Consider the following 21,836-nt stretch of genomic DNA (forward strand, 5'->3'; position numbering starts at 1 on the left):
ATAAATCGTGCAAAAAATTTAAGTACGCGGGAGATATTTATACAAAAATACTCTGATACTGAAAGTTTCCGGCTTTCGAAAGAGTTGTTGCAAAAAGAATTAAACAAAATCATAAAAGAATTTCTAATTTGCAAGCAACTTTAGCAATATATATAATATATGTAAGTATATATATGTATAATATATATAAGGATAATAAGAGATAATTGGGTGTTTGGCCGAGCTCCTCTTCCTATTTGTGACGTGCGTCGTGATGGTGTTCCACAAATGGAGGGACCTACAGTTTCAAACCGACTCCGACCGGCAGATATTTTTTATTAGGAGCTTTTTTACATGGAAGAAATACACTCGGAGGTTTACAAGTAGAACATGAAAGGAATTTACGGTTCAAGCCAAAATATAAATCTGCGTAGAACTTCAATCAGACCCAAAAAAATGTACCCTCCTTTGCTTGTTCACTGATGATTCAAGGATGATGCAAATCTTTCACAGCAATTATTTGTAACATGTTATTTTTTTCAGATACACGTGGAAGTGATACCAAACGTTTCATGCATCGACCATCAACCATCGGTTCATGCTAAAAGTAGAATATACGTAGAACTTCTGACTCTCTGTACATATGTATGTATGTATGTAATTCCAATGTTAATGAATAGAGCAAAACTTATTAATAGCCACAAAAATAAACAAACTTTATTAAATATTTTAATTAAATGTGCTAAGCTATTTTAATTACTTAAATAATCACTGACACCTGATAAGATAAATTGCTACTTTCCCCTTACTATATATGTATATATTTCTCCCTCTTTGTATCAACTAGAAATATAAATTATCCCAACCTCCACACATCTACACTTTAGTAAACATTTATAAAATATGAGTTCTACAATTAAATAAATTTGCGTGTTTCCACTTTTATATTTCCAAAAATAGAACGACATAAGGGCAGTTAGAAAAAAAACATAAACAACGACATAAATTAATTGTACTATATATACTATTAGGAGGTATTTTAGGGACTCAGATATGGACTTTACATGTATGTATGTATAAGTATATAAAAGTTGAAGCTTACACTGTTTGTTTGTTTTCAATATGCTTATAGTATAAAAACTATGTATTTAATTAGTTGCATAATTCTTATTGTATTCTTACTAACTAACTGTGATATATTTTACCCCAATCGACACATTTCAATATTCATGTAATTACTTTCCTTATTTTCCTTACTTATAATCTATACACATTTACCTTAAATTAATATTTGCGTCCGACGCCTGGTCCTGGATTCAATAAGCGACAAAAATGTGGTGTTGTCACGCGACAATCGACTTGCGTGTGACGTCTTTGTCGTACCGACTGTGGTCATTGCCGATTCATCGAAGCGCCGTTTATGTATTCATTGTGCCTTTTCGCCTATTGGAGAAAAAAAAAGTAAATATGAAATATGACAGAGAGATAAGTATTTTTTAGGACAAAAAAATATACATAATTAATTTTATTTTTAAGTCAATACCGAGTCAAACAGTTACAGTGAAAAAATGTTTTTATTACTTTCTGTTGAATTCTAAATACAACTCTGCAAACCAATCCTACTCTCTTGTACTTCACTTACATGAAACTTTATACTTGTACAGTTATACGTTAGATAGTAGGCGATGACAAAAAATGTAAAAACGGCAGTTAGAATAAAAACGTGAACTACATCGACACGACTTTTTCTTTCTCTGCGCGGAAATACTGCTTCAAATGGTTATGGGCCCAGGTATCGACTTGGGTTTCTAAGTTCACGGTCAACATACATAAATAGAAGTTGTAATAATTCGGTTGATTTGCTTATCCGGTGTTAAAAGCAATAGTCGCGGTAAAATGGCTAACGCTTTAGCCAACATCGAAAAATTAAGTGGGGAAAATTATACCACTTGGTGTATTCAGTTAAAGAGTTTACTGATTACTCTAGATTTGTGGAGTGCAGTAGTGGATAAGTGTCCGGAGGAGGAGCCTGGAAAGACCAACTGGATAGTATGCGACATGAAGGCTCTCGCTACTATAACGTTGAGCGTCAAGCCAAGTGAACTGATACATATTAAAAACTGTACCACAGCAAAAAGTGCATGGGACACGTTGAACGCGCTCTACAAGGCAGATACAGCGTGTAGGAAAGTTAACCTATTTAAAAAACTGATCCGATTTCAATTCAGAAGCAACGAGAAGTTTTCAGCTCAATTGAAGGAGTTTTGCTGTATTGTAGACGACTTAAAAGAAGTTGGCATATCCATGGAGGACGACTTTTTGTCAATTTTGTTGCTTTGCTCATTACCAGACGAAATGGAGAATTTTGTGGTGGCAATCGAGAGCAGGGACGCATTGCCGAAATTGGATAATCTCGTCGCGAAGATTCTGGAAGAGGAGCAAAGGCACGGCGACAAATGCAGTAGCGCAGAAACGGCTTTTTCTGCAAACGAATCGAAAAGGCGCGTTGGAATTTTTCGGAATAAAAGCAGCGTCGGCAGAGGCGTAAGGAGTGAGATTGGTGTAGGTAGCGGCAGAGGCGCTGGCAGCGGTAACAGCAGCAGAACAAGACAAAAGGAAAATGAAACAGCGAACGAAAGCACAACTTCCAGCAGGTACAACAACAACAATATAAAGTGCTTTAAGTGTGGACGGAGAGGTCATATACGTTCTCAGTGCAGTTTTCAATCAAATAATTCACTCGTAGATGAAAAAGCTTGGTCGTTAGTAGAGAAAGAGGAGAATTTAAGAGAGACTTGGATAATCGACAGTGGCGCAACGTCTCACATGTGCAAAGATGCAAAATTGTTTAGTTCTCTTGTTTGTGTGAAACATAGAATAGTTTTAGCTTCAGGTGCTTGCGTTTATGCACGCGGAAAGGGCACGGTTAATCTGAAAACAAAGTACACAACTGTTAATTTGAGAGACGTTTGGTATGTACCTGATCTACATTCCAATTTTTTTTCAATCGCTAAAGCTGCAGAGAGTGGAAATGTCATCACATTTACAGAAAATAATGCCATAATGCAAAACAAAAACAAAAAAACAATTCTTACTGGTGCATTGGAAAATGGCATATATGTTGCTAACGTTTTAGTGAGCAAAAGTGCGGACTGTGTAAATGGGGTTAGTGATGACGCGAGTGATTGGCATAAGCGGTTTGGTCACATAAATACAAATGATTTAAATAAACTTTCAAGAATGAAGATGGTAAATGGTTTGAACTTTAAAATTTCAAAAAACATTGAATGCTTTACGTGCGCGGTATGCAAAATCCATAGTAAGCCTTATGTGAAATATAGCGGCATTTATACAAAAAGTGTATTAGAACTTGTACATACGGACTTGTGCGGGCCTATGGGTGTGAATTCGGTTGGCGGTGCATCGTATTTTATATCATTCATAGATGATTACTCGCGATATAATGCAGTGTATTTTTTAAAAAGAAAGTCCGAAGCATTCGAAATGTTCAAAATTTTTGCTGCGACCGCGGAGAAGCAGACTGGCCGCAAAATAAAAACAATTCGTAGTGACAATGGGAGAGAATTCGTCAACTCTCAGTTTAAAAATTGGTTACGAGAAAAAGGCATTCGGCATCAAACCACTGTGCCGTACAGCCCTCAGCAAAACGGTGTGGCTGAAAGAGCCAACAGAACTTTGGGGGAAATGGCGCGATGCTTATTAAGCTCTTCTAAAATGCCACAATCATTGTGGGCTGAAGCGGTAAGCACGGCGGTATATATTAGAAACAGGTGTCCTACGAAAGTTTTAGGTGCAGTTACACCTTACGAGAAATGGCATGGGCGGAAACCATCGGTTGCACATTTCCGTACGTTTGGTTGTGATGCAGTGGTTCTGCAAAAGGGGCCAAGACCACGCGGTAGTAAGTTTTTGCCGAAAGGGGTTAAGCTAAAGTTTGTTGGCTATCACCCAACTACGAAAGGTTATAGATTAATTAACTTACAAACGAATCAAATCACAATTGCACGTGATGTCATATTCTTCGAAAATTCATTTGAATTAAATTTAAGGGACAGTGATGTCAACGAAGAAACATTTTTTGTTGAACTTCAAGCAAAACCGAGTAGCGCTGAAGAAGTGTTAGTAAGCGTAGACAGACGTGACGAGCGTGAAGACGAAGGCAGCGAGCGTGAAGAACATGAAAGAGCTGAGACTGAGTCTGATTCCGAAGAGGCTGTTGCTGTAAACAATAACAAGAGGAAGCGAGGAAGGCCAAAAATGGTGCGTACAGGAGGTGTAGGAAGGCCGAGAAAAGTCTATTGTACAGAGGCTGGTCCGGAGATGCTGAACTCTGTTATTGAAAATCCGAACACGGTCAGTGAGGCGCTAAACTCTAAAGATGCTGACAGGTGGAAAGAGGCAATGAGAGTAGAGTATGAATCGTTGGTGCGGAATGCAACATGGGACTTGGTGGATCGACCAGCTCATAAAAATGTTATCGGCTGTAAATGGGTTTTCGCAATAAAACGTAATCCGGATGGCTCAATTGAGAAGTTTAAGGCGAGGCTAGTTGCGATGGGTTGCGCACAAAAATACAACGTGGATTACTGCGAAACATTTGCTCCGGTGGTACGTCATTCAACAAAACGTCTAATTTTGGCATTGGCAGCGAAACACAAATTGCTGGTTAATCACATAGACATTGTTGCTGCATACTTAAACGGCGATTTGGAGGAGACGGTTTATATGTGTCAGCCACCCTTGTTTGGAGATTCGAAAAATGTTAATAAGGTATGCAGACTTAAAAAGGCTTTATATGGCCTGAAGCAAGCCGGTCGAGAATGGAACCGGAAAGTTACGCAAATATTGGTGAAGATGGGATTCGTAAGGTGCAAGTCGGACCCATCGGTTTATATTCGTCGTGGTAATGCGAATGTTAGCATTATTGCTCTCTACGTAGACGATATGATCTTGGCATGCTCAAACAAGCATGAGATGCGGAGTATAATAGACGCGTTGAATCAATACATTGAAGCGGTCGATCGCGGGCAGATATCATTTTATTTGGGGATGGAAGTTGAACGGGATGGTGATCGAGGTGACATCACTATACATCAGAAGCGATATGTCGAGCAACTTCTTCAACAATGGGGCATGGAAGATTGTAAACCAGCGGCAACTCCATGGGCTCCAGGCACGGTGCTTCATAAATGTGACAAGCAGTGCAGTAACTTGAAGGCGAAGGACTACCAAAGTCTTATTGGCGGGCTGATGTATCTGGCTGTCATATCTCGTCCGGATATCGCGCATGTGGTGTCAAAGTTATCTCAATATAACTCACATCCGCATACAGAGCACATGCAGGCGGCAAAATACGTTCTTCGATATTTGAAGAAAACCCCTTATGGTAAATTAACTTTTTCTGCTAATTTTGAGAATTTTGTGTGTTTCACAGACGCTGACTGGGGTAGCGACAGCTTGGACAGGAAGTCTTATACAGGTTATTTTGTTACAATGGCTGGTGGAGCAATAGCTTGGGAGTCGCGAAAAATATGGTGAAAAATCCCATGGTGCAGAAACGAAGCAAACACATCGACATTCGATACCATTATATACGGGAGAAACACGAATGCGGACAAATTGAGGTCGAGTATGTTCCGACAAATGAGAATGCAGCCGACATACTTACCAAAGCGTTGGGGAAGCAGAAGCATATTGAGAATTGTAACTTAATGAATATTGAAATGTAAACTTGAATTTTTAAATGTACAGGCTTGGTTTGAAGGGGCGTTTGTTGAATTCTAAATACAACTCTGCAAACCAATCCTACTCTCTTGTACTTCACTTACATGAAACTTTATACTTGTACAGTTATACGTTAGATAGTAGGCGATGACAAAAAATGTAAAAACGGCAGTTAGAATAAAAACGTGAACTACATCGACACGACTTTTTCTTTCTCTGCGCGGAAATACTGCTTCACTTTCATTGCATTATTATGTAAATGTCAACTAGCTGTTGTTTGTTAACCACTAAACAATAATCATAAATTCCGTTTTAGTATTTTAAATACCAGTGTGAGAAGGGCAAATGCTGTTAAGTCGGTGTGGGTTAAGGTATCTACTTAGTCTTACCATAAATTTTACAATGCATACAGGGAGAACACATTGATAGAAAAAAGTTTCGTTATTTTTGATTTTGTTCGTATGATTTGTCTACACATAAATTATACTCAGTTTCGTGGTAAATTTCTACTTAGTCTTACCATAAATTTTACAATGCATACAGGGAGAACACATTGATAGAAAAAAGTTTCGTTATTTTTGATTTTGTTCGTATGATTTGTCTACACATAAATTATACTCAGTTTCGTGGTAAATTTCGCTTGCTAACAATGGGGGAGTGGGGAGATTAGGAATATCGCATTGCAGTGATTGCATTACAAAAGTGTGGTAAAAGTATCAGTGAGATTTACGAATAGCAGAAAAAATTTAATATTTCGAGAATGTTTGTTCACCGCACGATCAATCGTTTTTCCCAAACGTCTGAAGTGGCGGACAGAAAAAGAAGTGGTTGTCCTCGCGTCGTTCGAATCAGTGCAGCCATAAAAGCCCAGAAAGAATTCACAGATATCTCCTTAGAAATCAGAAAATGATGCACAGGGAAATGAATGTATCGACCAGATCCATGTCAAGACCAATTAGAGATGATCTCCACATAAAAGCCTTCCCTCGCTCAACTGGTCATCTTTTGACAACGCGCTTGAAGAAAATTAGGCTCGACAGATTCTTCGGCGGAACGCGGTCAACGGCCATGAAAATATTCTTTCCACAGATGAGAAAATTTTCACTGTTTTAATATAATAAATAAAACGACAAAATCTATGCTAAAACTGCTAAAAACGCAAAATATGTTGATCTAAGGGTTCAGCAGGGCCACCATCCAGCCTCCGTAATGGTTTCGTGGGGAGTGTCTTGTAAAGGCGTTACATCTCTTCATTTCTGCGAAAAAGAGGTTATGACCGGGCAAAAAATGTACCATGAGGATGTGTTAGAAGACATGGTGCAGCCGTTGAATCAGCCCACAAGGCAAAAACCACCCAGCAGTGGCTAAAAAACAATATTTCTGGATTCATAGCCGCAGAAGATTGGCCGTCTGGAAGTTCATATCTGAATCTATTGGACCAGAGTTTCTAGTAAAAATTGGAGAACATGACCTGTCGAAGACCTCAAACAATTTTGGAGAGCCTCGAACAATCTTTGATTCAAGCAACGCCGCCAATATCCATGGAAACCGTGCTGCAATAGCTGAATGGCCTAATCGTTCGAAGGCTTGTGCAACAGCAAATGGTAACCATTTTTAATTAAAAAATCAAAAAAGTTTGTTGTGATGTGGAATCAGCGGTACAAGGTGTACAAAAACATTGACGACTTTTCCGAGCGCGGCTTGAAGCCAATGACGACAAAAAAGCAGGATAAAGTGATCGTCCAACTTTTTAAGCGGGACTCTTCTTTGTGACTACGCCAAGCACGATCAGTTTTTGCTAAAAATGGAATAGATGTGAGGATCAACACCATCGAACATCGACTGAAGGAGACGAACATATCCTACCGTCCCACATGATCAAAACCACTGCTCTCAGAAAAACACATTGAGAAACAACAAAACAAGAAAATGGCGTCACAGTATTGGACTGACCTTCCCAGTCCCCAGACGTCAACCCCATTGGAAATGTGTTGGAAACTATGAACACGCATCTTGCCGGAAGGCCATTGCAACTCGTGCGTCAAGTTCGCAAAATCTGGTCCTCTGTGTCGACGAGCTACGCAGAAAAGCTGGTTCAAAGCATGCCAAGAAGATGCCAGGCTATACTTGACAACGATGAAGACTACACGGTTTATTGAGTAATTGCGACTAGTAGTTTTGTACATACTTTCATGTAAAAAAAATTTAAATATGGTATATAACCATTATACTTCATGCGGTTTCTTTTTTTTTACTCAGATTGTAGATGAAATAAAAATTAACAAATTGCACAACAATTTGAAAAGTGATTTGGGATTAAATTTCAAACGAAAAGTGATTTCATCTTCTCTCTACAGTAAATATGAGGTATATTCGTGGTTTTGGACGCTCATGTGTAGACTACATCAATACTCTGCGTATAATGATAGAGCATAGAATAGCAATCACCTTTATTTCTTGTATTTGTGGATTTCGAGCGTGCGTTTGAAGAAATGTTGTTTGGCAGGCTCTCGGGGAAAACTCAGTGAAAAATTCACAATATCAAATATAGCGTGACAGTCTGCAATTACCACTTCTTTTCATCACAGTTCTAGATAAAATTTAACGGAAGACAAAGAAAGAATGTCCGGAAGGAGTCCAATGGAGGCCCCATGAAAAACTATGTGATTTGGACCATGCGGATGATATTTGATTTACCGCACATTTATTGCAGGCCACAAAACGAAAACTTAAAAATTTGGTAAAAAATACAGCAAAAATTGGACTTAAGTGAATTTCAATAAAACTAAAATAATAAAACTAATGGAATCCACAAGATTCTCAAAAAAAAAAAAAAAACACACACAAAATAAATAAATAAATAAAAATAAATAAATAAAAAAATTAAATTAACAAAACAAACATAAATAATAAAAAAAGTATAAATAAGAAATTTAGAATTTAATTCCAATTTAGTTTAAAAAAACAGAAAGAGCGAAGCAGTACAATCCAGAACACAGGGGAATTATTAAAAAGCTACCATATAAAAATCGCGAAATAGTGGGATGTTTAAACAAAATCGTCGAAAAGGACGCCAAAGATAAGATAGCTGCTACTTTGCAAAGGCGAATTTTGCGTCTTATTAGAAGGGGCGCTTTTGTGGCAACTTCAGCTCACAAAGAATAGCACTGTTTATCTATAAATACTTATATGAACACGAAAAAGGCTGATTAAAAGCAAGTTTCTGCCTAAAGCCGATGACAACATAAAAATTAATTCAATTCGCACGGAAGTCTGTTTAAGAGTTTCCCGTGTGTAAGAGACGACATATTTTTTAGTCGAATGAAACGAAATCAAAAAATTTTGAATAGAAATGTTCGCGAAATGGAAACAGTCAATTAGTGCATAATGACATCAAATATTGCTATGGAATTAAATAAATTAACAAGTGAGTGGCGGTGGTGGTACTTACCAGATCGGCAACAATTGGTTCCTCAATTTCAAGTCCTTGCAGCGCTTGCTCTCTGCTCAGATGCACCTCGTAGGACATGGTTGGCGTGACAAAAACAACGCGATGTTTGCGCGTCTGTAGAATATTCGCAATAACCATCTGGTAGGATGACAAAGCATGAAAGTAGAAAAACAAAATGAATGAACGCAATGGAAAAATATGAAATCTGTGGGGGAAATAGAGGAAAACGTGTGGGGTGCGGCGCTTAAGTGGCTAAGTGCACTTGTTTATTTGTATACAAGTACCTAGACGGTTGTTTTAGTGCAATGTTATTTTGTTGGCTACAATAAAACGTAGATTTCCTACATACTCATACATATAATACTTATGAAAACAAAATAGTTAAAAAAATAAATATAAATGCATATGTATGTATGGCATGGACAATATATGTATATATATATATATTTGCATGTTTTTGTTACCTGCCACAGGCTTTCGTGCACGTGATGGTGGCAGTTCTAGACAAAAAACAGTAAAGAAAAGCGCCCAAGTTCGGGCGAAAACGAAATTTGTACACCCGGTGCATGTTTTTAACATCGATTTTTTATTTACATTCTGTCAAAAAAATATAGGGAATTTAAAAGGCGCACGTTACACAAATGTAAAATTTTTTTTGAATGTTGGTACAACTGTCCTCTATATGTAGTGTCGAAGAGTTTCATTAAATTAGCTTGTTTTTGGCATTTAATTATAGTATATCAGTTAACCGCAGGTCTGCTCTGCTATTTTCACTATGGATAAAAATATCGAGTAATGAATTTGTCTTACATTTTGTGTTTTGAAGGGGATTTCATGTGGCGAATCGTTGAAAATGAAGACATGTCGAGCAAGTGAATTCGGACCCAACGTTTATTCAGCGCATTATAACAGGTGATGAGACATGGGTATATGAGTTTGACATGCAAACCAGTCAACAGGCGGCTCAATGGTGCTATTCGCATGAGCCGAAACACAAAAAAACAACTCAAAGTCGGTTAAAAGTGAAAGTCATGCTAGTCGTTTTCTTTGATTATCATGGTGTTGTGCACTCGGAACTCGTTCCAAATGGTTCTACGGTAAATAAAGAATATTAGTTGGAAGTTATGCAACGTTTGTGAGAGAATGTGCGTAGGAAACGGCCCGATTTGTGAAAAGAAAACTCTTGCACCATGATAACGCACCGTCTCACAAGGCTCATATTGTGAACATTTTTCTCACCAAAAACTCGACAAATATCATCGAGCATCCTCCGTTTTCACCAGTTTTAGCCCCCTGTGACTTTTTCTTTTTCCTAAAACTTAAATTGCCACTCCGTGGACGCCGTTTTGAGTCAATAGCGACCATTAAGGAGAATTCGCTGTAGGAGCTGAAGAAGATCTCTTCAAATGCGTTTAAAAGGTGCTTTAATGACTGGAGTAATCGCTGGGTACACATATGCTTCGAATGGAGCCTATTTTGAAGGCGACAAAATAAATTTTGATGATTAAACAACTATTTTGCGTTCTATTGAACAATTCCCGGTACTTTTTTGACAGAATGTATATATAAATGATATTAGAAGTTGCTTTTAATTTATCAGGTACACGGCTAACGACTTAAAAATGTTTGCTTCAAGCTGACCTTAATAAACTTATTTATTTGTGTTTATATTCATGTATTTCTTTAAATAAAACAAAATGTTTTGAAGTCACTTACTCCAAATTTTCGTAACAATCGTGTATTTTACGAGCTTGAGAACTTAAAATCATAATACAAACCAGAAATATTGTTGGGTTGAATTTTTTGTATTATAATCTGACAGATAATTTCATGACATTTTTTTTTTTTAACATGATATCCGGCATATGAGCGCCACGGCTACGAGTTACATGGCCAAAAAACCTGGCCGTATAGCGTCAATGGTGGCTTTAATACTGCAATAAATCGATTGTTAAGCGCACATTATGGCAAGTTGCGGCGTCTTGTTCGAACCAAATACCGTCAATGTTTAGTTGATTGATTTTTGGAAACAAAAACTCAGTCAGCACGGTTCGATAGCGCTCGCCATTCACCGTAACGGCAGCTCCTTGTTATGCCCGTTGTTATACGAACCTCGCGAATAGATTAATTTTATTATTATTATTATTGTTTTCTTTAAAGTAAATTTCCACAATTTGGAAGCGTTGTTCTGTCGTTAATTCATAATGACTTGCCAAACCTTAGTGAACAGAAATGCCAACCACAGATGATGATTTACTAGGTTTGCTCTTTAACTATGGTGAAAAAGAAAATTGTGAGGGGAACTTCGGCTGCCGCGGCTCTTGGGGATTCGGCAGTCGAAATTTGCACAATCATTCCACATGTATTCACACACTCGTCTAATCAGTCACGATCAGACGGCAACGAAGTGTCATTGGTTGATTTTTTTCGTATATCACTAACACAATCTAAGTTGTTTTAGAAACACATCCCAAGTTATGTTAGCCCATCATCAGCTAATGGTGTCAAATTCGCTCAGAACCAAATAACGGTCTGGTAAAGAGCAGAGCTCTAAAAATCTTTTCCCCCATGAATGTTAACACTGTGCCTCTCAAACCATAGTTATCGATATCGATAGTTCTCATGCAAATAAAAAAACACCTGATATATTATCTAAGAATGTCCTCGAAAGGGTGGATGCGATCAATGACCTTGGAGAAATTTTTGACTGAAATTCTTTTTTCTAAAGTCATGTCAATTTTATTAACTCAAAATCATACTCGATATTGGGTTTTGTTAGACGTAATAGTTCAAACTTCTCAGACCCTTACACGATGAAATTACTGTTTACCGCGTTTGTTCGATCTGGGTTGGAATGTGCTTCATTTATTTGGAGACCTTATCACCAATTTGCTATTACAAAAATAGAACGGGTGCAAAAGATTGATCCAAGATCTTTAAACTCTTCTGTCCCAACTTTCTCTTAATTAAAATCGTTAGAACTGTAGAAGTTCGAAGTTAATTTTCCTTTTTATCTTAAGATATTCAAAACGAATTTCGAGTCAAATTCAGCTACTGCTTACTTTTACGCCGTTACAGTGGCTTGAGATTTTTAACTCTTAAAGAAATGTTTTAGTAGTCATACCATGGTAAGAATTATGTTTATATGAGAATTTAAGATTGTTGGAATTATGATGGTATGCAATGAGTGTTAATTAATATAAGCACTTTCAAAATCCAATAATACTTTTTTTTTAATAAATAAAGCGACAAATATTTAATAAATATTAAAAAATATATGTTTCTTTAAAATAAATACTTGATTTTTTTTATAGTTTATTTTGTGGAAAAGTAGTATGTTTCATTCAGCAATGTAAAATTAAAAAACAAAACGGGTTCTTTACTTTTTGTATATAACAGTTTTTAGTTTTGAAATAAAAAACCATAAAGTTACTACACAAACCAAGTTGTCTAACTCTTTAGGGTAAGTTATTTTATCTGATATAAATAAAGGGTATTTCGAAAGTGACGCATAGATGTAGGTAGTGGATAATCCCTAAACCGTACCATTTTATGCCACCTTTAACATTTCTCAAGTAGACAGATGTACAATTTTATATGATAGGATAACGCATACAAATTATTGAAACTTATTATGAAAATGCTCGATCTTTAAGAACAACATATTGCAAAATTCGTGATGTTTTTGGTGGAAATAAGCGACCGAATGAGACTAAAATTCAAAGATTGGTGTAGAATATTAAGAAACTGATTCTGCCGAGAATATAAACACGACTGACATATCAAAAACTGGGCATCCTATTCAAAATATTGCCTCTGTAGCGTAAAGTGTTGCTGAACATCCTTCAATATATCGAAATCTTAAATTTCAAAAATTAAAATTAAATGTGTGTAATTTTTCACATAAGGAATCTAAAGTTTTACATATTTAATTTTAAATCAACATCTAGATGCGACCTTTGAAAGAGCCTTTATTAAACCTTTCCAGGGTATTCGGTTATACGCTACCGCAACGACCCTGATTTATATCCAGCCAAGGACTGTCACTTCACTTGCATTAACCAAATATTTACTGGCAATATATTTTATGACGTTACAACAACAACAAGAGTTCTCATCTCATGGCAAGAGGAGAACTTGATGTTTTTCTAGTTGGATTTATAGGTAGTTTCAACAATACATTTAGAATCGAAAAGAATTATATTACAATACTAGCAAACCCGGCCCCCTTCGCTGGGCACACTAAAATAGAATAGATATGGTTTAGAACAGAAAATATATGGTTTTCATATTATTTATTTCTTTATTCTTTATTCAAGCGCTTTGGCATAAACAATATTTTGTTTTTGAGTAAATATAAAATATAAATTGAAAATCAGGAAAAAAGAAGATTGTTTTTAAATTTCAAATCAACGCATATGAATAAACAATCGTCTTTTTTCCTGATCATCCATGAATTTTTCGTTTCAATTTATATGTTTTATTAAGCATTGGAGCTTTTTTAACCATTATCCATTTATATTTTTCAAAAAAAAAAAAACGAAAAAAATTGTTTTTTCCACGAACACATAATTTCATTCGGATTTCACATTAAATTCTCAAATTTCGTAAGAAATTATTCACTGTTCCAAAATCCACTCCAAAAAAATTCACTAACAATTTTTACATGTTGCACTTACGTTTTTTCCTTATGGCATCCAAATCAGAAAGAAATATTGACACATTGTAACTCACACTGTCAATTTGACAGTTCAGTTCCGCCCCAAGCGTTAAAAAAGTAAGCGACATTATGGCTGGCTCAAAAGAACGCTGTACCCGTTGCCACTGCTCCGAATTACAACCAAACTTTACGAAACCCATTTTCAATACTTACTTAACAATGTGTGTAAGTTTGGTTTAATTCGGTGCAAAGACACGGCGGGTCCACGTTTTGGCACATATTTCGAGACCCTAGTCATCAATAAGTATGAAAATTACCCCGTATTAAAGCACTTATCAACAGCTTTCATTTGATACCCATATTGTACATACACGTCCGAAGGTTACCCGGGTCCACGTTTTGACCTATATCTCGAGACCCTATCTACCAATAGGTATTCAAACTATACTGAAATCATTTTCAATACCTACTTAACAATGTGTGTAAGTTTGGTTTAATTCGGTTCAAAGACACGGCGGGTCCACGTTTTGGCATATATTTCGAGACCCTAGTCATCAATAGGTATGAAAATTACCCCGTATTAAAGCACTTATCAACAGCTTTCATTTGATATCCATATTGTACAAACACATTCTAGGGTCCACGTTTTGGTCTCTATCTCGAGACCCTAGTCACGGAGCGGATGGAAATACTCTGAACTAAAGCATTCACCAACAGCTTCCATTTGATACCCATATTGTACATATACATCCGAAGGTTACCCGGGTCCACGTTTTGACCTATATCTCGAGACCCTATCTACCAATAGGTATCCAAACTATACGGAAACCATCTTCAATACCTCCTTAACAATGTGTGTAAGTTTGGTTTAATTCGGTGCAAAGACACGGCGGGTCCACGTTTTGGCATATATTTCCAGACCCTAGTCATCAATAGGTATGAAAATTACCCCGTATTAAAACACTTATCAACAGTTTTCATTTGATATCCATATTGTACATACACAACCAAAGGTTACCCGGGTCCACGTTTTGACCTATATTTCGAGACCCCAGTCACGGAGCGGCATGAAAAATACTCTGTACTAAAGCATTCACCAACAGCTTCAATTTGGTACCCATATTGTACATACACATCCGAAGGTTACCCGGGTCCACGTTTTGACCTATATCTCGAGCCCTATCCACCAATAGGTATCCAAACTATACGGAAACCATCTTCAATACCTTCTTAACTATGTGTGTAAGTTTGGTTTAATTCGGTGCAGACACGGCCGGTTAGCGAACACACACAAAAAGTTGACTTTATTTTATATATAAGATTTTTTTCAGTTTGTGTCCGAAAAATCCAAATATCTTACGGAACCCTATTTTTTTCCAAAATAAAATGTACTCCATGTTACTCGTGGATAATGTAGTTTTCGAATGGTGAAAGAATTTTTAAAATCGGTCCAGTAGTTTTTGAGCCTATTCGTTACAAACAAACAAACAAACAAACAAACAAACAAAGTTTTCCTCTTTATAATATTAGTATAGATAACAAAATTTGCTTTAAGATTTATACTTCGCTTAGTAATGACTGTAAATGTTGGAACTGTTTCGTAAAAAAAAACTCGGTAAAATGCTTACATTTTCTAGACTGTAACAGCTCTGTAACATTTTTAGGCCAGTCAATTGTACTTAGCAAACGAATTTTTAAAGACAGCAAAGTACAAACAACCATTCCACACTTATCAGACTCTATTAAAATCCAAACTCATCTGGAAAATGTCTCAGCCTGGTGTCGAACGAATGGTCTACAGTTAAATCTAGGCAAGTGTTTTCACTTATCATTCTCTAAATCGCATGCCGTTATCCCCGCCTGTTATTGAATCTACTCGACTACTCGCTCTTAACGAGATCCCTGACTCAGGTTTGGTTTTCGACTCAAATTTTTTATTTAACACTCATCTAAATGTCACCATTCCTAAGCCGTATTCAGTCGCCTGCTTCGTTTTAGCTCCAAATTCACAGCTCCCTATACATTTAAGCTAAGTATTTTTGGCATTGCTCGTACGCTCGAAGTCAGTTGCTTGTTTTGTCTGAATGCTCTGCCACGAATGTCATATTAGAAGGGCTAATTAGATTAAGAAACTCTGGGAAGCAGAACAACTATCATATTATTACATACAATGACTCTTTCGAATATCCAACTGGTGCAGTCAAAGTTGGCTTGTAACATTTTCCTATACTTCATATTGGTATATGTTCAAAAGTTTGAAATTGTTTTATACCAAGCAGCTTCTTCGGTTTTACGATCACGACCATTTGAACGCACGACACGACAATTTGTTTTTGTGCCAACATTTTGTATGAACCAATTTTTAGAGCCGATAATTTGAAGATTTCATTGATTTTTCCGATTAATGAATTTTCGACACTTCAGGTAAAATTTTTATTTAATTTGATTTTTGCCTTCTCTAGCCCCCTTTAATTTGAAACCCTACTATTAAATGCTGCACAGTAGACGAAGATCTGTTGGTGTCACGTCCATTTTCGAATATTTTTAAATATACAATTTTATCTTCATTCTGAGCAAATAGCCGTTATATGAACAAAGTTGTTATACCGCAGAGCATTTGTGCGCTGGGGTATAAAAGGAGCAAAATGTATGGCGTGTAAATAGTTTTCATTTTCATAAACATTCAACAAATACATACATACATGCAAATGCTCATGCATATACGGCCGAATGAAGGCCACGAGTGCAAAAAAGTGAAATAGTGAAACAGTAAAACAGTAAAACATAAAAAGCAGTTTTGTAAATAAATACGTAAAAATACAAAATATATTGGCATTGAAATCGCACTAGACTTGGACGACAGTTTTACCGCAAACACAGTTAGATCGCATTTCACGTGCACACTAATTGCTGGTGTACACGAAACGAAGCCTGAGAGACTGCGCAAATTTGAGTAGTTTAATATTTATTTAACCCATTTTTTCTGCAAAGTTGTCAAAATTCCACGCGATTTTTGAGCCACTTGAAGTTTGCACTCTATTATACCAAAACTCAATGGGAAATAAAGCTGTATATTACAAATTTTTCTAAAGTACTGAATAAAAGTGTGTAATTGTCACAAATCAGCGACTACGATGCGTTGGTTTACAGACAATAACATTGTTTTGTTAGATTGACCACCACAGTCTTCAGATCTAAACGTAAAGCAAAGGAACTAACATCGCAAATAGCCCTGAAAAATGCTTTAATTCACCAGTGGAGCGCCATAAGTACAGCCGAAAGTGCAAAGCTTGTACGCTACATGTCCCAGAGGATTGCTGGTCTAATTCAAAAGGTGGACCTACTAAATATTAATGTTCTTATCACTAATTCTTTTGATTTGTACCGATTTATTAATAATAAATTATTACTTCACTTTTTAAAACGAGAAATTCAGTAATTAATGGGGTGCCTAATACTTTTGGCCAAAGCTGTACATATCTCGGCATCGCAATCAGTTGACGGAAAGCGCATTTCCAATTGAATTTTCGAAGAAAAATGGCCCAATCATACCACCAGGCGAGTTAGGTAAAGGCTTCTAAACATATTATTGTATATTTTCAAATGCCCAAATATGGCAATTTATTTGTCCTTTTCGCATTTAAAAGTGTATTTGATTGGAATTAAAATAAGTTTAAAATATTCTCTGCGATATAAAAGTCTTACATATTTCAAAATTTTACATTTACGCCAATTTTAAGTCAAAGAAAATTAAATGTTACCGCTAAATTATTTAATCAATTAAAAAACCTAAAAGAGTGTATAAAAAGTACATTGCCAACAAAACAGCAACTATTTATTAATAACTTGCATGTGTGTACCTATGTAAGTGCAAGAACATGTTTGTGCCATGAAAAATTGGCATGGCAGCCTATTTGATTGTCGTGCTGCCGACCACTGTCATTACCAGCAGGCCGCCAGGCCAACAGAGTTCAGGCCACAAATGCAAATATTGATATTTTAAATTGCACAACATGCAGTGTTGTTAGTGTTGTGTAAAGGAATTCCTAAAAATGCTAATGGTGCGAATTGCCTGAGAATATACCCAAGCAAAAGCATATTAACATAAAGTCCAATATGTACATCATATTGTATGGATATATGTATGTATGTTTGTGTATTGTTCAACTTTCAAGTGCACGTGTACTCACCTTATGATTATATTTGTATAAACTGTCGCGAGCCTTCGTAATCAATAAATTCTCGTCAGTTTCCAATTTGAAAGAGACAACAAATGCATGAGGCACCCATAGGCTTGCCAACGGAGCCAACATTTTTGGCACCAACTGCAATGAAATCGTCGGAGCACCTTGACCAGACTGTATTTTGTGAGTAGGCTGCAATTACATATAATAATACAATAAAATGAAAAGCGGTGAAAGGGATTTTACGATAATTATGCAGCAATGCGAGTTTATTAAAAATATTAATAACTTATAATAAAATGCATAACAACCATGATAAAAATATTGCACTTACAGGGGGTGCCAGCTTATTTGATGTTAGACAATTATCAAAGATTTAAGTGCAGCAGCTTCTTAACTAACAAAATTTAACCTATATGACAAAAAAAAAAGATGCAGTTCTGAAGATTTCAAGTTATTTTTCAAGATTACATTTTCATTGTTTTCAGCACTTTCCACATTGAGCAGTTTATTTGGTGCAAAGAATGTCAAACGAATTTGTAGCGTTATGTTTATTAAGGGGGGGTAACGTTTTTAAATTTTTTTTTTTGCATTCTTTTTTTATTTGATTTTTTAAATGAAGAACCTTTCAAGAATATTCTGTGCAAATTTTAGATGAATCGGAGCAAAACTTACAAAGATACAGCCATGTAAGTGTTGCTACCTACCTGGCTCAACCGCGCGTTATTTGTACCTAGCAACTGTTTTTCCCACAACTTACGTTTTCAAAGACGGTGCCCCTCATAACTTTGAAATTACTGCACCGATCCTTTTGAAATTTTGAACACTTTTTCTGTAGATGTTTTACAAGGTAACGCCGAAGAGTTTTTTTTTCGAATTTGTTGATACTTTTGTTTTTACGGTAACTAATTCACCGATTTTTACGCGAAAATCGTGTTTTTGACTTTAACGTGTTCCCAAAAATCGAAAAATTTTTAATTTCAAAAAACCCTCTCGGCGTTACCCGGAGAAAACGATTATCTAACGAAATAACTTTGGTTTTTTGATTTCAGATGATTTAACACCGAGTTATGAGGGGCACCGCAAAACTACTTTTTTTTTGAGATGCGTCCGAATAATTTCTGCCATTGCCGTATTTTTAAATATTTTTGGATGAAAATTTCACAAAATATACTTCAAGTGCTATAGTTTTATGTAGTAAAAGATTTGACGAATAAATTTTAACTGTGTCATCAAAAAAAAATCATAAAAATGTGCCTTTTTTTCCATTTATTAACTTTACCCCCGTCAGATATAGAGTTAACTGCTGCTAGCAGAACTGCCTGCAATTTTATGTGAAGAGGGTTAACAGAGCAGGTTAGCTTTTTTAGCTTTTGTTATTTCCACACTACTTTATGTAAAAAATAAAGAAAAGAGGAATTTTCTGTACGAAAACTGTACTTTACAAAACTGAACTAATGGCTCCTCTTTTGCTTGTGTAGTTTCGGCTTTGGCTGCGCCCGAAAACACCTCGTAAAGATCATAACATTTTTTGTTAAGTCAGCAAAATTGAGCTAACTCCATTCTGAAAGTGCGTTAACATACTTTGATACAAATATACTTTGATGGGATTTTGAGCATACAGGGTGATCATATGGATTGGTTTTCTTTTAATCATATGCTATTTGACAGCCACTGCTCTTTTGCGCAGTAAATCTAAACGGAAATTCAGTATCATTTTTCCGTGAAGTGGAACATATTCCGCACTTATTTCTGAAGTCAATGCTGTGTAACGCAAAAAGTGCGTTTATTGAAAAGAAGTCAAGATCAACTTTTCTGAGAAAGTGGATTTTCATATTGGCGGCTACATTAACAAAAAAACTGCCATATTTGGGGATCAAAGAACCGACACGTGATCGATGCCAATGCATCTTTGCAGAGTAACAGTTCGGTGCTGGGGCAATATTGGTTCATTTTACTTTGAAAATGTTGCTGGAATCGCCATTTCGAACAATTGTGAGCACTACAGAGACGTGAAAACGATTTTTGTGGCATGAAATTTAAGACATGGACTTGGATGATCTTTGGTTTCAGCGCCATTTTGCAATCGAACTTTTTCGCGCCACGTTAGGTAATCGTGTCAACAGCCGTCTCGGCGATGTGGCCCCCGGAGCTATGATTGACACTATTAGCCTTTTTTGTGGTGACGTGAAGGACCGAAAAATCCATTAAAGATTAAGGACCTTAATGTAAATACTCTAGCCATTCGTGAGCTAGAGCTAAAATCTTGGGAAACTGGGTTAACAGTTCGCTGCAGGAATGAAAATCGTGCTGATGTTTACACTCAAATAATAAGTTGCATAAATTTGCCCTTGAGTGAATCGACCGTAGCGAGCTAAACAAATAAAACATGATAAAAAAATTAACGGTAAACAACGGAGTTTCTATTAAAACTTTACATAGGTTCATTGATTGTCCCTCTTGAGTATGGTTGAATTTCAATACATTTCAATGTTATAGACAAATATGTGGTGAACAGAAACTTTCGAACCACCCTGTATTTATTGATTATCATTTAAAGTAATTGCTTGAACGAATAAAACATAGAAAAACTCATTCGCAGACAATGAGAAGATACCGAGGGAAGAAAAGTTAATAAGCGTATTCGGAATAAACATAAAAATTCTACCGTTAACCTAAAAAGCAAGCGCAGAAGTAATAAATTCACACACCTGCACGACCGAACGAACGTTTTACGTAGGCATACAAGTGAATGCTAGGATAATAAATAGACATACATTCATAACTATGTTTTTCCATTCGGCAATTGGCAAACCGGCTGGCAAATATGTTTGTATGTATGTACATAACGACTATACGACAAGGTGGGCCGATTAAATGAAGCTCTTCAATATGGCAACATATGAAGCTATAAAACGGTGTTATCCCTACCAGACTGCTTTGGTATTGGAAGGTATTCAACTTACTTTTAGGAGGAGTTAAAAGTCCTGACCATTTCTCGCAACTGCTCTTTAATAAGCCTTATCTTACGATATATAAAATGGAGGTTGAAAGAGAGACCAGGTTGAAAAACATACATATGTAACAGCACATCAGTGATTCCAACAATTCCATTCTGAATACCACCTTTAAGTCTATTGATTTGAGTCCTGTATTTTTTGTTAGGTTGCCACATCTGTGAATAATATTCTTGAGATCATATCTCTTGGGTGTGCAGGTAACATTTCTCTGATCTGGGTTCCAGCACATAGGAACATAGAGGGAAATGAAATTGCTGATGAGCTTGCCAGGAAGAGGACTGAATTGGTCTGAGGGACCTCCAACCCGGTCATCGGCATCCCCTTGACAGTTCGTAAAAGGGAACTGCACAAAATATTTCTCAGGAAAGCGCATAAAAGATGGAGCTCCATTTCTTCATGAGCCTTATCGAAAACCCTTTGGCCCCAATACGATATACAAGGGGCTCAGAAAGTCCTTTGGACTCTTCGCCATTCAATTTTCAAACTCGTGTGTTTACCGGTCACTGCACGATCGGCACACACGCGGAAAAGCTAGGGTTACCATTTTACCCCCAATGCAGAAGCTATGGGGACCTTTCAGAGAAGGAGACTGTTGAGCACTTTCTCTGTAAATGTCCGGGCTTGGCACCTAGACGATTAAAATCACTGGGCGCTCCTTTCTGTGACAGCCTGGGGCAGTGCGCCAACCTAAATTCCATCAATTTTCTCCATTATACCAACAGCTCTGGCTGGCTGTAGATATCTGCCTGTTGGAGGTCTTATAATGGTATCAAAACGGCGCTTTAGTGCTACTAGGG

General features: G+C 36.6%; 1 protein-coding gene across 3 annotated transcripts in view; it reads right to left on the reverse strand.

Annotated features, from left to right (window-relative positions):
• Positions 1-286: 286 nt before the first annotated feature.
• LOC129235336 (phosphopantothenate--cysteine ligase) overlaps positions 287-21,836 on the reverse strand; it is a 62,804-nt gene continuing 41,254 nt past the window's right edge. For all 3 annotated transcript variants that reach the window (XM_054869115.1, XM_054869114.1, XM_054869116.1), the window contains exons 4-6: positions 18,026-18,211; positions 9,176-9,313; positions 287-1,422 (exon numbers count right to left, since the gene is read on the reverse strand). In XM_054869115.1, the coding sequence (XP_054725090.1) occupies positions 1,372-1,422; positions 9,176-9,313; positions 18,026-18,211 (375 nt within the window). In that variant the 3' untranslated portion in view covers positions 287-1,371. The remainder of the gene's footprint in view (positions 1,423-9,175; positions 9,314-18,025; positions 18,212-21,836) is intronic.

Source organism: Anastrepha obliqua, chromosome 1, assembly GCF_027943255.1.
Source record: "Anastrepha obliqua isolate idAnaObli1 chromosome 1, idAnaObli1_1.0, whole genome shotgun sequence".
NCBI classification, from domain to species: domain Eukaryota; kingdom Metazoa; phylum Arthropoda; class Insecta; order Diptera; family Tephritidae; genus Anastrepha; species Anastrepha obliqua.